At 34.2% G+C, this 13,995-nt stretch overlaps 3 protein-coding genes across 6 annotated transcripts; 2 read left to right on the top strand and 1 right to left on the bottom strand.

The window, feature by feature from the left end:
* Window positions 1-1,371: 1,371 nt before the first annotated feature.
* LOC106778903 (probable inactive receptor kinase At4g23740) lies at window positions 1,372-5,308 on the top strand. 3 transcript variants are annotated; one of them, XM_014666903.2, is made up of 3 exons: window positions 1,372-1,730; window positions 2,267-3,582; window positions 4,336-5,308. In XM_014666903.2, exons 2-3 carry the CDS (start codon window positions 2,364-2,366, stop codon window positions 4,995-4,997), a joined length of 1,881 nt encoding a protein of 626 aa, XP_014522389.1. In that variant the 5' UTR covers window positions 1,372-1,730; window positions 2,267-2,363; the 3' UTR covers window positions 4,998-5,308. The 3 variants fall into 3 exon arrangements, with proteins under 3 accessions (XP_014522389.1, XP_022632078.1, XP_014522387.1); XM_022776357.1 differs by having other exon boundaries at window positions 1,372-1,737; window positions 2,321-3,582; XM_014666901.2 differs by having other exon boundaries at window positions 1,372-1,737.
* Window positions 5,309-5,486: 178 nt separating this feature from the next.
* On the bottom strand, window positions 5,487-8,374 carry LOC106778904 (myosin heavy chain IB). Of its 2 annotated transcripts, none has more exons than XM_014666904.2 (4): window positions 8,062-8,374; window positions 7,547-7,847; window positions 6,310-6,444; window positions 5,487-6,222 (listed from the first exon to the last, which is right to left on the bottom strand). In XM_014666904.2, exons 1-3 carry the CDS (start codon window positions 8,219-8,221, stop codon window positions 6,318-6,320), a joined length of 588 nt encoding a protein of 195 aa, XP_014522390.1. In that variant the 5' UTR covers window positions 8,222-8,374; the 3' UTR covers window positions 5,487-6,222; window positions 6,310-6,317. The 2 variants fall into 2 exon arrangements, with proteins under 2 accessions (XP_014522390.1, XP_014522392.1); XM_014666906.2 differs by having other exon boundaries at window positions 6,386-6,444; window positions 8,062-8,370.
* Window positions 8,375-9,420: 1,046 nt separating this feature from the next.
* Window positions 9,421-12,417, top strand: LOC106778901 (ubiquitin-conjugating enzyme E2 28). The gene is made up of 5 exons (XM_014666900.2): window positions 9,421-9,618; window positions 9,718-9,794; window positions 10,876-11,003; window positions 11,385-11,489; window positions 12,019-12,417. Exons 2-5 carry the CDS (start codon window positions 9,725-9,727, stop codon window positions 12,160-12,162), a joined length of 447 nt encoding a protein of 148 aa, XP_014522386.1. The 5' UTR covers window positions 9,421-9,618; window positions 9,718-9,724; the 3' UTR covers window positions 12,163-12,417.
* Window positions 12,418-13,995: the final 1,578 nt, after the last annotated feature.

Raw genomic sequence — 13,995 nt, 5'->3', positions numbered from 1 at the left:
TTTTTTTACTATTAACAAACTTTATTCTACTCCCAATAAATAATATAACTAAAACATATTGAAACATTTATTAGGAAAAAGATTTTTCCTAAAAAAATCTTTTAACCATGCAGTTGCAAAAATATTTTTAATAGATTAACAGTATAATACATACATTTTTGGGAATAGATAATCCTTTAACATAAATATAATCATAAGAAGTTTGGGAATCGATTACATTAGTTGATTATTTTGTTAACAATGAATTTGTATATAAAACCTCATCGGCACCTCATTATGTTCTGTAAAAATATTTTAAAAAAAAATTTAGGGTTAAATATGCTTTTGGTTCCTTAATTTGCAATGAAAATTAGAATTAGTCCATCTTCAAAATTTTGGTCTAATTTAGTCTTCCAACTTTATAAATGTACGAATTTAGTCCTTTTAACGAAATTTTGTTAGATTTATTTGATGTTTCACATTTCATGATAGCATTTGGGTTGTTTACACTGTTTGACACATTTTTGTTTCAATGTTAACTTAGAAACGTGTTTGAAACATCAAATAAAGTTAACAAAGTTTGGTTAAAAGGACTAAATTCATACATTTATAAAGTTGAGGGACTAAATTAGACCAAAGTTTTAAGGAAAGATTAATTCCAATTTTCACTGAAAGTTAAGGGACCAAAAACATATTTAACCTAAAAATAATGTAAACTTTTAATAGTTTTTATATTATAATGATCTCGCTTACTAAATAAATCCTTAACTTCTTAATATTAAATATATTTAATTTTTCCTTCAATGTTTTCTTTATAGCATTGGAAGGATTAGCATATTATAAAAAGCACAGCATTACGTTTTTTCTTTTCCGGATAAAATATCAGTACTTAAAAAAGTACATATTTATATTTTCTATATAATATGCTGCTTTATGGTACTTGTCCTGAAGAGATTTTTTCATTACTTCAATTTATTTCACAGCGCTAAATTTGGTTACGAAATCAATTATAAATGGAATTTAAACAGTTGCCAAAGTGGCTTATTGTATTTATTTTTTGTTGATTATAAATTTAATGACTCTCAAGGGTCGATGTGTTTAGAGTAAGATGAACAGTAAAAATGATAAGATTTTTTCTGAAGTTCTGCAATTTGTATTCTTCCCAGCAAAGAATTCTGTAATAATTGATTGAAGTAATATCCGTACGTGAAATGCGATAGAAGCAGCAGGTAGGTACACATTCCTTTTAATTTAGGCTGGGAAGTTTCTCCGTGTGAGTTAGTGACAGAATTATTATATATATAGTTGCATAAAAATATATAAGCCTGCATGTTTGTAATTTGTTTCATTAGTCTAAAACGCATATGCACCCTGCAATTTGTGCGGCATAAAATAATATGTAATCTTTGGCTTCTAAATCATTACCGAATGAGTTTCTCTTGCTTCAATTGAATTGCATGTGGCACTGCTGTTGTCGCAAGCGAATACAGCTCATCTACCATCACTACCGATACATCATCATTGCAACGACCCCATTTTGGATTTCCTTCCTCTTAACTACTCCTGAACACATGATGGACATGTATCTAATATGGTCATGGACCCACTGCTTTTCTAGCTAACTCCTCAATTTATCACTCTTTCTTTGTTCTTTGTTCTTTGTTCTTCAAGATTCCTACCATGGTTTTCGAGGACATTGTGCTCTCTGTCTGTGGATCTTTAACTAGCTTCCTCAATTTTTGGATCAAGAAGTGAGTTGTAAGTATTCCATTTTTTTCTCTATATGCTATATCTACCTTCCACCTTTTTATCTGTGTTCACTTGGATCACTTCCAAAATGCAAGGAAAGAATAAACCCCAAATTTTTAATATTTTTAATACTTTTCTGGTGTACACAAACGGAGAATATTTCTGCTGTTCATGTTTCTGATTGGTTCCATATAATGGTGTGTTTGTCTACTGTCAAAAGTCTTGGCCATCATCACCGGGTTGCTATTGGCTGCCTGTTAAACTGACTTTTGGCTTCAAAGTTTAGTTTTGCATCGTTTTTTTTTTTGTAGTCATTAAGGAAAACAATCGAGTAGGTGAACAAAAAAAAATTGTTATTAAGGTTAATTTCCTGGTCAAACATGAGCTGCTTATTTTGACCCAATAGATATACTCAGCATAGTAAAATGCACACTGTGTATTCAACATGTCTTGTAGACGTTGTCTTTGGTTCGGGTTTGCGTATATATTGAAAATACTGTTTATTAATTCTGTAACTAATCCTTCGATGTTACTCCAGTTTGGTTTCTTGTAAAGGTTATCAATATCCCGATAGGTCTTAGTTTGCATCCAGGTTGTGTTGAGCTGTTGATCTTCGTCTCTCATCAATCCAGAAAATGGACAAGAAGCTGGCCCTTTTCTACATTTTTTCAACAGTGTTGGTTGGTGTTCTGGCTGAACCAGTGGAGGATAAGCAGGCGCTGCTTGATTTCCTTGACAGCATGAATCACTCTCCTCATGTCAACTGGGAAGAGAACACTTCTGTTTGCCAAAGCTGGAGAGGAGTGACTTGCAACTCTGACGAGTCTCGGGTCACAGCCCTTCGATTGCCAGGAGCTGGTTTGAGTGGTCCAATCCCACCCAACACTCTGAGTCGCCTCTCAGCACTTGAGATTGTGAGTCTCAGATCAAATGGTATATCAGGCCCTTTCCCTGATGGTTTCTCTGAGCTGAAAAATTTGACCAGCCTCTATCTTCAATCTAACAAGTTTTCCGGGCCACTACCATTGGATTTTTCAGTTTGGAATAATCTCAGTGTTGTCAATTTATCCAACAATTATTTTAATGGGAGTATCCCTTTTTCAATTTCAAATCTCACTCATCTCACTTCATTAGTCCTTGCCAACAACTCCCTTACGGGTGAGATTCCTGATCTCAATATTCCTAGCCTGGAGGAGCTGAATTTAGCCTACAATAACCTTAGTGGGGTTGTGCCTAAATCTCTTATTAGATTTCCTAGTTCAGCCTTTGCTGGTAACAATCTTACATCAGCAACAGCACTTCCTCCGGCCTTTCCTGTGGAACCACCGGAGGTTCCTCCAGGGGAAAAATCCAAAGGACTCAGCGAACCTGCATTGTTGGGTATCATCATTGGTGCTTCCGTGCTGGGGTTTGTGGTGATTGCAGGTTTCTTGATTGTGTGCTGCTATCAGAATGCAGATGTGGATGTGCAACCAACGAAATCCCAGAATAAACAAACCTCTCTGAAAACAGAATCTTCCGGAAGTCAAGACAAAAACAATAAAATTGTCTTCTTTGAGGGTAGCAATCTTGCATTTGATCTAGAGGACCTGTTGAGAGCATCTGCTGAGATTCTTGGCAAAGGTACCTTTGGCATGACATATAAGGCTGCTCTAGAGGATGCAACCACTGTGGTGGTCAAGAGGTTGAAGGAGGTCACTGTTGGAAAACGAGATTTTGAACAGCAGATGGAGGTGGTGGGGAGAATAAAGCACGACAATGTGGATGCAGTTAGGGCATATTACTACTCAAAGGAGGAGAAACTCATAGTATATGATTACTATCAACAAGGCAGCGTCTCTGCAATGTTACATGGTATATTGAACCTTTTCCCTTGTCTAAAACATTACAGTTATATTATCTTCAGTTTCTCACACTTTTTCCAACAGGCAGGGACAAATTTTAATTTAGAACATAATAGGAATTTAGCTTTCTGCATCATATAATAAGAATTCTTTTGTTCAGCAAGCCCAAGCCTATACCACTAGGTGCCTGTTTGCATAAACAACATAGTTGAGTTCTTATTGAATAGGTATTTAGCATGTAAGCAATAACGTATAAGCTGGATTAATAATTAAAACAGAAATAACACCAAATAGATTTTTGTAAGCTATTTTCGTAAGTTATCTTGGAGAACTTATTGGAATAATCTGAACCCAAGTTACGGATATATCTTCAGTTATTTTCATAAGCTTTTCTGAATACTTTGTACAAGTAATGAGACATGCCCAAATAAGTTGTTAATAAGATCTTCCAAACAGAGTCATACTTGGACAAACTGTTCTGTCATCCTACGTAGTCTCTCTATCAACATGTCAGCCTAACTAGTAGTATTAGAATTAAACCCTAGAAGTATGTCGTTAGGGATGTTCTAAATTAAAATTTGTCCCTGCCTGTGCATTAATGAATCAAAACTACTTCTAAGTCGGTGAAACAATAAGTCTGCCACATGGGTTGGCTTTGGCTAATATTCATTTGTTTTCCTGGAGCATTTTTCTTTTAAGTTGTAATAAACGTTGAATTCAATAATTAGACCTCCATACGTCTTGTTGCATGTCAATTATGCAGGCAAAGGAGGGGAAGGTAGAAGTGCTTTAGACTGGGATAGCCGTTTGAGAATTGCAATTGGTGCAGCGAGAGGCATTGCTCGCATCCACTCACAACATGGAGGGAAACTCGTTCATGGAAACATAAAAGCCTCAAACATCTTCATCAACTCACAAGGATATGGATGCATATCTGATATTGGCTTGGCAACATTGATGAGTCCAATACCTGCCCCTGCCATGAGAACAACTGGATACCGTGCACCAGAAGTAACTGACACGCGTAAAGCAACCCATGCATCTGATGTCTACAGTTTTGGGGTGCTACTACTCGAGCTTCTGACTGGGAAATCGCCCATAAACAGCACAGAAGGTGAGCAGGTTGTCCACTTGGTTAGATGGGTGAATTCTGTTGTTAGAGAGGAGTGGACTGCAGAAGTGTTTGATGTAGAGCTGTTGAGGTATCCCAACATAGAAGAAGAAATGGTGGGGATGCTACAAATAGGGATGGCTTGTGCTGCAAGGATACCGGATCAGAGACCAAAGATGCCTGACGTGGTGAAAATGGTTGAAGAGATTCGCCGTGTAAATACGCCAAATCTACCATCTACGGAGTCTCGGTCAGAAGTTTCTACACCCACACCTCGTGCAGTGGACATACCTTCTACCTCTGTTCAACAATGATATTCTTTTGTTCTGCTGAATAGTCGTTAAGATGTAATCAATTCAATTATATTCTTAACAGTATAAATGATATCCATCGAAAGGACTTCTGGTTCTTGGAAGTTTTCATAACAAATTTACGCTGAGTAGTTAAGCTACCAGTAACATCAGACTGGGTCCCTGTGCTAGTAATAATTGTGTTGTATTATGCAGTCAGGGAATCTTTAGAGTCCGTTATGCTGTCAGTTCGTGATACCTACTATGAACTGCACTGCATATAGGACACCTAATACGTTGTTTATTAACTATTCTCAGTCCACTTTGATTGTCCATGACAGATTTGTTCCACTAGTCAACATTTAAAAAATAAATAACTTGTCCTACTTCGTACTTTCATTTTATAATCTAGCTTTTTACCATGTATTGTTTGTTAAAGCTCAATATGAAGCTAACATCTTAACAATTTACTTTCAGCTCAATATGAAGCTGAAAGGGAGAAGAAAAATAACATTGAATACAAAACTGTCGAACGCTCTTAATTCTCTGATATACAAATATGTACACCCAGTGTAAAGAAGTTTGTTCTATAGGTTGACGTCTCCCATTGAACCTTCCATCAACAAGCACTGGAAAATCTATTAATTCCTGTACTTTCAGTGAAAGGAAGGGAGAATGATACAAACTTTGGGGGCATACAGATGAACCACGACGACGTACAAGCCTTGTGCACTACAATAGAGAGCTCGTTAGCTCAAATCTTTTGCCACCGGGACATGAATTAGGATACAACTAACATCTGATTGTATGTTGCACTAATTCTTACGCTCGTCCAATAGCAGCAACAAAATTTTCCCTTAGACAACCGTAGTTTCAACTCAGTATCAAAGGAATCTAAAGGCATGGTTGTATTGCCGTTCAACTCAGTACCAAAGGAATCTAAAGGCATGGTTGTATTGCCGTTTGAAAGCTCCCAAAAATACATTTACTATAAAAAAAAATACATAGTGCATCATTCTTCTCCGAAAGTAAATTTAATATATAAGGAACAATAATCCAAACATGCCATAAAAGATTAAACATATACGGTGGTAAGTTCACCCGTGCAGTTTGCTTAAACTTGTAAGAAGAACCTTTTCTACACAATCGCTCAACAATCATTTCCTGTACGTATATCCAGCAAGTTACAGACATTGTCACGAAAATACAAAAGAAATTCACTTCCTCAAAATTCTTGTTTTGACACCGCCTGAAATATATTAAACAAAAGTAAGACAAGACTAAAAACATGCAGCTGAAAGTACTATAATAAGAGAAATAAGAATGGAATGTCGACCTAGATCATTAATTCCCCTTCCAAGCACATCGCCCCACCTTAAAAAAATTAGAGGAAAAAAGAATCCTCCACGTACCTTCAATTTCCTCAAATTCAATCTCCTTAACCATGTTGGATGCTGCATTATACTGAAACCTAAAAAGGAATTACAAAGCATGTATTTAGGGCTAGATTAAAGTGAAGAAAATTTCGTAACAATGGTTGAAAACAATACTCAACAGAATTTACAACAAAATTGTAAAGAAGACCGTACAAAACATTAATCAAACATGCTGGGTTAAAGTAATATATTTGGTTAGGGGAAACCACATCCCATGAAAACATTAGTCCTTGATTGTCAGCTTCGAAATACAGTATGGACCATGTCTATAAACAACAAACAACTTACTAGAAACAATTTAAAATTTGGGGTTAGAAAATGTTAAAGCAAGGGCATAAGACATACACATAAAAAAGCACGTAACCAGGTTATAAACAGAAAAGAAAAACATGTCAACTGCTTATTGTCCTACATAACTAAAACTGAGACACTCAACAGAAAAGTAAAATAGAGAGACAACAGAAAAGGGATCAGGGAATGCAATCATGTTGCAGACATCTTCCATGCAAGACTACACTGTGCATACCCAGGGGTGACGTTGTCATGCTTATCGGGACCACCTTGTGAGGATGAGGACTTCAGAAATGGGATACTGATCTTTATGGCAGTCAAGGGTGTAACGAATTACTTAGAATTCCCATTGGCAATGGACCATAATTCTCATACATAATCAATAAATTTATACAGCTACCACAGACATACCAGAAATAATCGTACATAACCAAGATAGACAAAGATGAAATACTGGGATGGTACAAAAAATGGACCAACTTCTTATAATCTCTAAGGTTTTTCAATGTCTTATAGTGTAAAACTTCAATCAGTAGCCCACACAGAAGATTGCAGCTCAACTAAGTAGCATGAAATGTAACAAGATTTGCTGAAACAAGGAAAAAAAATTCTTTTAACTTTCCAAAGCTAATTTGAAAGCATGCCATCTCTATTTAGACCATGAATTAAAAAATGGAGGATCGCCAACAAAGTCAATTGTTTGCTAGCATGCATATACAAAATTTCAAACACATTCTGTAAAAATTCTCAGGGACCCACTGTAGATCGTACAAACAATCACATACAAGTACAATTACAAAGGATGGAGCAATGTGAGAGCGAGCAATAGGTGTAAACTCCAAGTACCTATTGGAAGAAACGACCTCAGGTTCATAAGCTTCAACAAAGGCAGTGATGATTTCATTCTTTCTAGCGCTAGCTATGAGCAAATCATACTCTGTCGGAATTATAACTACAAGAAAGTTATCAGTTAACTCACTGACACAAATTTTCTCAACCGCCGCAAGGGCTATCCTCCGTCTGAGGGAATCAGTTTCAGGGTCAATTAGGTAAACCGCAAAATCCGTAATCATCAGATATCGGTATTTCATTTTCCCAGAACCAGTGAACTTCAAAACTTTATCTGCAAATAGAACAATCTGATCACCTGAAAACCGAACACCACACAGCATTTAAGATTTTCACGAATTACTCTGCGTCTGTTTTTCTTCTATGACAATATATGAGTTTCGAGAATTGTAACGCAAACCCCACTCTTAAATTTCATAAATAAGACGCATATTCAAATAACGGGTACAAGAGTGATAAACATTTTTTTTTTGGAAAAAAAAAAGTGAGGTTTATCAGAAGGAAGCTTCAACCTTGCTTGTTCAGAAGCCTCATCACGTTGGGGTGAGAAAGGATGTCAATGTGGTCCCGTTTACGGATCTTCTCTTCCGGTTCTTCGCGTTGAATCGGAGAGGATTCATCCTCGGGAACGTCGTCATTTTTGGAATCGTCGATCTGGTTCCCTTCCGACATCCTCCACCGTGTTTGCCAAATCAGAAAGAAAGGTTGAGATTGGAAGCGTGGTTACGAGTTATGCGTCGAGATCAACGAGTGAACTCGCCCGCGTTGAACCGTGTGTTGATCCAGTGGACCCCATCCAGCTGGCTCTCGTTCATTTTCTCTAGCGTTCTCACCTTCGTATAATCCAATTTCACTCTCTTTTTTCCTTTATTTTTATTTCCCTCATAATATTGATAGTTAATTATTAATTTATTGTTTTTATAAAAATACAAAAATGACCCAGTTTTCTACTTGTCACCACCTTCCCCAGTTTGATTCTACTTCCTGTCCAAATCCACTGATTTGTGAGATAGAAGTTTCTAGAATAACATGTGGATAAGGCAGAAAATTAGAGCACATGTTTTGTAATTATTCAATGTATGAAGTAAATTGAAGTAATTAACGTGTATCGTTTTATTATAGATATGGAATTATAATATAAACAAATCTTAATTAATTTAAAGGTATTAAATGATGTTTAATATTTTGGTTTTTACCTAATGGTATTTATTCCTTACTTTTTGAATGGTGCATGCATCTATTAATAAAATTCAATTATGCAGGCGCATACATAAACTTAATAATGCATTAATAATTATGTGGAGTTGGTGGTATCGTAAAGTAGATTTCTTGCTCCAACTTTTGATTGATAACTAATGAAAAATCAGGAATGCGTTAAGAAGAAAAGTAACACGGTTAGGACATATTGATTGAGGAATAATAGGATAGGATTAGCAAGAAAGAGAGTTTATTTTAGGTGCCACTTTTTGACCCTGGGTGCGGAAAACGAATGGATTTCGTACAAAAAACGCTAAGTATGGACCCACAAACGTTCGCTTATGTTTCTTTCATGCGTCTTCTAACGACGACATGGTCGAAATGAAAAAAAATAAAAAATTCTTTATATGTCTGTGCGTAATAACGAAATTTAATTCTTTATATTTGTCTCTTTTTAATTGAAAAATAATATTGGTAATTTAATTGTCAATGATAAAAAAATACTTTTTATTATAATTTTTTGGGGTTACCTACTTTTTTTTTTCATTTTTCTCCTCTCTCCTTCCAAAGAGAATATAGCATGGAAAAGTAAAAATAATAATAATTGAGAAAAAGGACGAATAATAATAGCATGAAAATAAAAAAAATAAATAAAGGCGGGAGAGGAGAAAGAATTGTAAAAGGAAAGGGGAAGGAAGAAGGCAAAAGAGAGTGGATCGATTCCTCTCCGCAGCACCAGACATTTATAAAAGCACTTTTCCATCCCCAAATCCCTCACAATCTTCCATTTTTGCCTTTCTCTCTCCTTCGCCACACAAAAAATAATACAAAACAAAAAAAAGAAGAAACTAGAATAAGAATAAGGAGAAGGTAGAGTAATCACGTCTATCCACCGAGATCTATTCCTCTGTTTATGTTTTGTTGCGTTGTGGCTAATTAATTTCTGATCTGATTTTCGATTTCGGTTAGGTTTTCGTGATGGCGTCGAAGCGGATCTTGAAGGAACTTAAGGATCTCCAGAAGGATCCACCAACCTCTTGCAGCGCCGGTATTTTTTCTTTATTTTTTTTTTTCGTTTTCTTTTGTAAGTTTGGTTTCGATGGAAGAACTTTATACGATCTCTGATTTTGTATCGCTGAATGATCGTGTATGGTATTTTGGAAATTCGCATAATTGTTTAGCCGTTCGCAGATTGTTGTTACTGTATGGTAACAGTGGTCTAGGCATGATTTGGGGCTTCTGATAATGAATCGATTTTTCTTATATTTTGGTATTAACTAAACTTTTTATACATGTATTTGGGACGCTGTTGATGATCGGGTGGTGCTGTGTGGACGTTCAACAATTTTTTGTTATTGATATAGTATATTTTAGGGATGTGTGATATTTTTTTTCGTTGGAACAAATTCTGTATGTATTTTAAGCTTTAAATTGTTTTTGCCTGATAAATGATTATATTATTTTCTGGACGATGTCTATGTTTGCTGCGGCCTTGCTGTGTGTTTCATGGTTAAATTTGCAATAAGGAACAGGTTTTCCTCCAGTTGAGGACTTTGATTCTACATGTTGTTCCTCTCTAAGTATGACCCAACAATCGGTGTGACCATTCATGATTCTTATTCCTCATTTTGGATCGCTGCTTGTGTTATTGTCCAACCTGATTGAAGGGGTGATCCAAACTAATTTCTCTACTAGGTTACTTAAAATCTTTTTAAGATAGCCATATGGCCTAGACCTTTATTGCCAATTTGATGATTAATGGTATATTATTATGACGATTGGTTTATCCAACTATATTTAATTTAAGTTTATCCAACTATATTTAATTTAAGTTTATCCAACTATATTTAATTTAAGTTTATCCAACCTGATTGGTTTATTTTGAAGACGTGTAATTTTGCTGTTTCCTAATCATGCCACTAATCTCTAGAGTTATAAAATAAATATAGTTGGATAAACCTGTTGGAAATTCGCTTTGGGACTTAGGAATTGATTGAGAGCCTGAGATGCTATTATGTGCTTGTATATTGGGCCTTAGGGATGTGTTCAATCTAGCTATGTGTTGTTATCATTTAGAAAAACCTAGTGCTTATCCCATATTTTATCTGTTATTTTTTTAAACATTGCAGGACCTGTTGCTGAAGACATGTTTCACTGGCAAGCAACAATTATGGGTCCTCCAGACAGTCCTTATGCTGGAGGTGTTTTCCTCGTCACTATTCATTTCCCTCCGGACTATCCCTTCAAGCCACCCAAGGTTTGTATATATGAGGTGTCTATTTCTGTAACGTTCCTACATTTCCTTTAATTCTATAGCTTTTGTTTTTAAATCATGCCATAGTACATTTTTTCCCCACTTGTTTTGCTTGTCTGGAACTTTTATGTTCTAAGGGAGCCTTTTTAACATTGAATGCTTCCATGAAACTCTCATTTCTTACCAAGAATTAATTTTATTGTTTGTTCTCAATTTTCAAAACAGTACAAACTCTAGCGATTACATTATTGAAAATTTTAATGAGAATTCTATTTATTTTCTGTGAGTATAACAAATTCTGTGTTGTATAGCGTCATGAGCCCTGTGCGGTGCAAGGCCTTCAGCTTATCTTGTGTATACTCATGGATTGTGAATGCCTTTCAGGTTGCATTCAGGACGAAGGTATTTCACCCAAATATTAATAGCAATGGAAGCATTTGCCTTGACATCTTGAAGGAACAGTGGAGCCCTGCCCTAACTATTTCCAAGGTCTTTTTCTTATTGGTTTTACATAATAAGTTATTCCTTAAACTATGTTTTAATCATTCTTCCAACTTCGAAAAATTGCCCATACTTAGATGTGTTCGCTACTTTATTGGCACATGATCCTAATACTTGTATTCATTTTCGATATACAATATTAAAGTTGCTTTAAGCTATCATCCTATATGTGTCTACGGTATCATTAAAGATGTATGACCTAAATATTTGTTAATATTATAGTCATTTTTTATGGAACGATGTAAACTAATTTTGCTAATGAAAAATTAAAATATTTGTATTTCTTTACAATGAAGTCCGAATATATATTTAAGTTTGGAATTCTGTTGTCAATTGAGTAATTCTAATGGAAGGAACGGCCATATGTAGCTTGATGGTTGATTCTTTCAAGCAGCCAAGCAGTTATTTGGCTCTTGTAGTTCTGGTTTTTAAGTGTCGCCGTTCCAATTATTTCTTGTTGAGAAGAGTATGTCGAAATGCAACTAAGCATTGTTTACTTTGTCTTTGCCGTGTTTAGGTGTTACTCTCAATTTGTTCCCTGTTGACGGACCCCAATCCTGATGATCCTTTGGTCCCCGAAATCGCCCACATGTACAAGACAGATAGGACTAAGTACGAGTCAACTGCCAGAAGCTGGACCCAGAAATATGCTATGGGTTAAGTGAGACCTTTCTACTTCCAATGTTTAGGCCTCTCAGCCCTTGTATGAATATTTGTTGTTTTCGATTATGATTAAGGCCCCTCCAGTTGAAGATGAAAGGGGGAAAACGTTTATACTACGCTGTTTTCAAATGGTAATTTAGAACAGTGAAATGTGGCCCAAATCAAATGTTATTCTCTAATTTGTAAACTTTCTACTGCTGCCATTGCATGTTTATTATTTTTTTCCCGTTGAATCGAAGAGTTGCTCATCATATGGTAGTTTTCTCAAATATCTAGCGCAGATCAGATCGATAAAATTGCTTACGTGAGGAAGGTGTTTTTAAAAATAAAGTCAAATATTATCATTGTTCAATGATAATGCATCAGGATGGAAAATTATCGTAAGCTATGTATAGCTTTACAACACCTTATTCCTATAATTATTTATTATCCGAACTTTGTACCTTCTCTTTCGAAAAATGCACATTAACTTCTGTCTTATTTTGTTGGTGGAAAAATGCATTTGTGGCATTTATGATCATTCTAATTATAAATAAACCCTTTATATTTTTATAAAATAATATTTCCATTTTCTTTCATGATTTGATATGTAATCAACTTCTATTTTATAGTAAATAATTTTCCCATTTTTATTGAAGTGATATTTTTTATTTTATTTAAAGTTACCGTATTGATTAAAATTTAAACAAAATATTATGAACATTAAAAAGTATAATTTTTAAATATAAAGTGAAAGTATTTAACAAATTTATAAAAATAAGAAATTAAGAGGAAATAAAAAGATGGATATGTATTGTAAAGTGATATAATATATGTGTCATTAAGTGTGTCCGATTATGTATACTTGGATAAAATTTCATTTTACTTTGTTCGGAGTGAAAGCTTAAACGGTTTGCTTCGTATATTAGCAATGACAAAAGCATAATTTGGTGCTTGTGCATAATGACTATTTCTCACTATGTTCTTATGATCTCCTCAGCTGTATATCACTCTTCTTTTAAACTTAAAAGAGGGTGCGGACACTTTCTTTGTAGTTGGAGTACATGCATCTACTAATTATAGAAGAAGGATTCTTTGTAAGGAGTTCAATTATTTATCCATTATAAATCACATAAACTATAGTACTTGGCATTGCCATTTTCAATATGTTACGTTTCTATGGGGTATAAAATGGCAGGTCAGCCTACAGTATATCTATAATTAAATTTAATGAATGATAGATGGTATGGACTATAATGCAATAAAAAAAATTTACATAAAATAAGTGAGAGGCTTAATAAAGTTGTTTATAATGCAAAAGAACTATTTAATTTTAACTTAATTACTTGGTCAAGGGAAAAGTTTTAAGTTGATATTTATTTAACTTTTTGTTTTAATTTAATTCTAACATTTGAAAGAGAGTTTCTATTTTTTTTTTTTTTAGTTTTATTTTATTTTTTCATTTTGTTGTTCACATATCAAGCCTCTAGTATAAGATGTGACATTGTCATGTTATATGACATGATAATGAAACATGTTTATATTAATGTCAAATGTCATTTTTTCATTTCAATTTAGTTTTTATACGTAATTATTTTATTTAATTTAGTCTTAATTTTTTAAAATAAAGCAATATTATTCATCTTCAACTTAAAGACTAGATTTATTATTTGTATAAAAGTTATACTAATATTTTTATTAAAAATGTCTTTTTAACACATTACATAATTGTTATATATTATTAATTCTATGTCTTGTAATAAATTTTAATATAAATTTAGTATAATATTTATACAGATAATAAATTTGATTATAATACAAATAATAAATTTGATTATAATTAAAAGAAAAC

Source organism: Vigna radiata, unplaced genomic scaffold, assembly GCF_000741045.1.
Source record: "Vigna radiata var. radiata cultivar VC1973A unplaced genomic scaffold, Vradiata_ver6 scaffold_183, whole genome shotgun sequence".
Taxonomy (NCBI): Eukaryota; Viridiplantae; Streptophyta; class Magnoliopsida; order Fabales; family Fabaceae; genus Vigna; species Vigna radiata.
This window is presented reverse-complemented; position numbering and strand designations above follow the sequence as displayed.

Coding starts and splice junctions, on each gene's coding strand:
- LOC106778903 (XM_014666903.2), top strand. CDS start 2,364: ATGGACAAGAAGCTGGCCCTTTTCTACATTTTTTCAACAGTGTTGGTT. Junction 3,583..4,335: donor CGTCTCTGCAATGTTACATG/GTATATTGAACC, acceptor TCAATTATGCAG/GCAAAGGAGGGGAAGGTAGA.
- LOC106778904 (XM_014666904.2), bottom strand. CDS start 8,221: ATGTCGGAAGGGAACCAGATCGACGATTCCAAAAATGACGACGTTCCC. Junction 7,848..8,061: donor GAGGCTTCTGAACAAGCAAG/GTTGAAGCTTCC, acceptor TTCGGTTTTCAG/GTGATCAGATTGTTCTATTT. Junction 6,445..7,546: donor GAGGTCGTTTCTTCCAATAG/GTACTTGGAGTT, acceptor ATTCCTTTTTAG/GTTTCAGTATAATGCAGCAT.
- LOC106778901 (XM_014666900.2), top strand. CDS start 9,725: ATGGCGTCGAAGCGGATCTTGAAGGAACTTAAGGATCTCCAGAAGGAT. Junction 9,795..10,875: donor ACCAACCTCTTGCAGCGCCG/GTATTTTTTCTT, acceptor TAAACATTGCAG/GACCTGTTGCTGAAGACATG. Junction 11,490..12,018: donor CTGCCCTAACTATTTCCAAG/GTCTTTTTCTTA, acceptor TGCCGTGTTTAG/GTGTTACTCTCAATTTGTTC.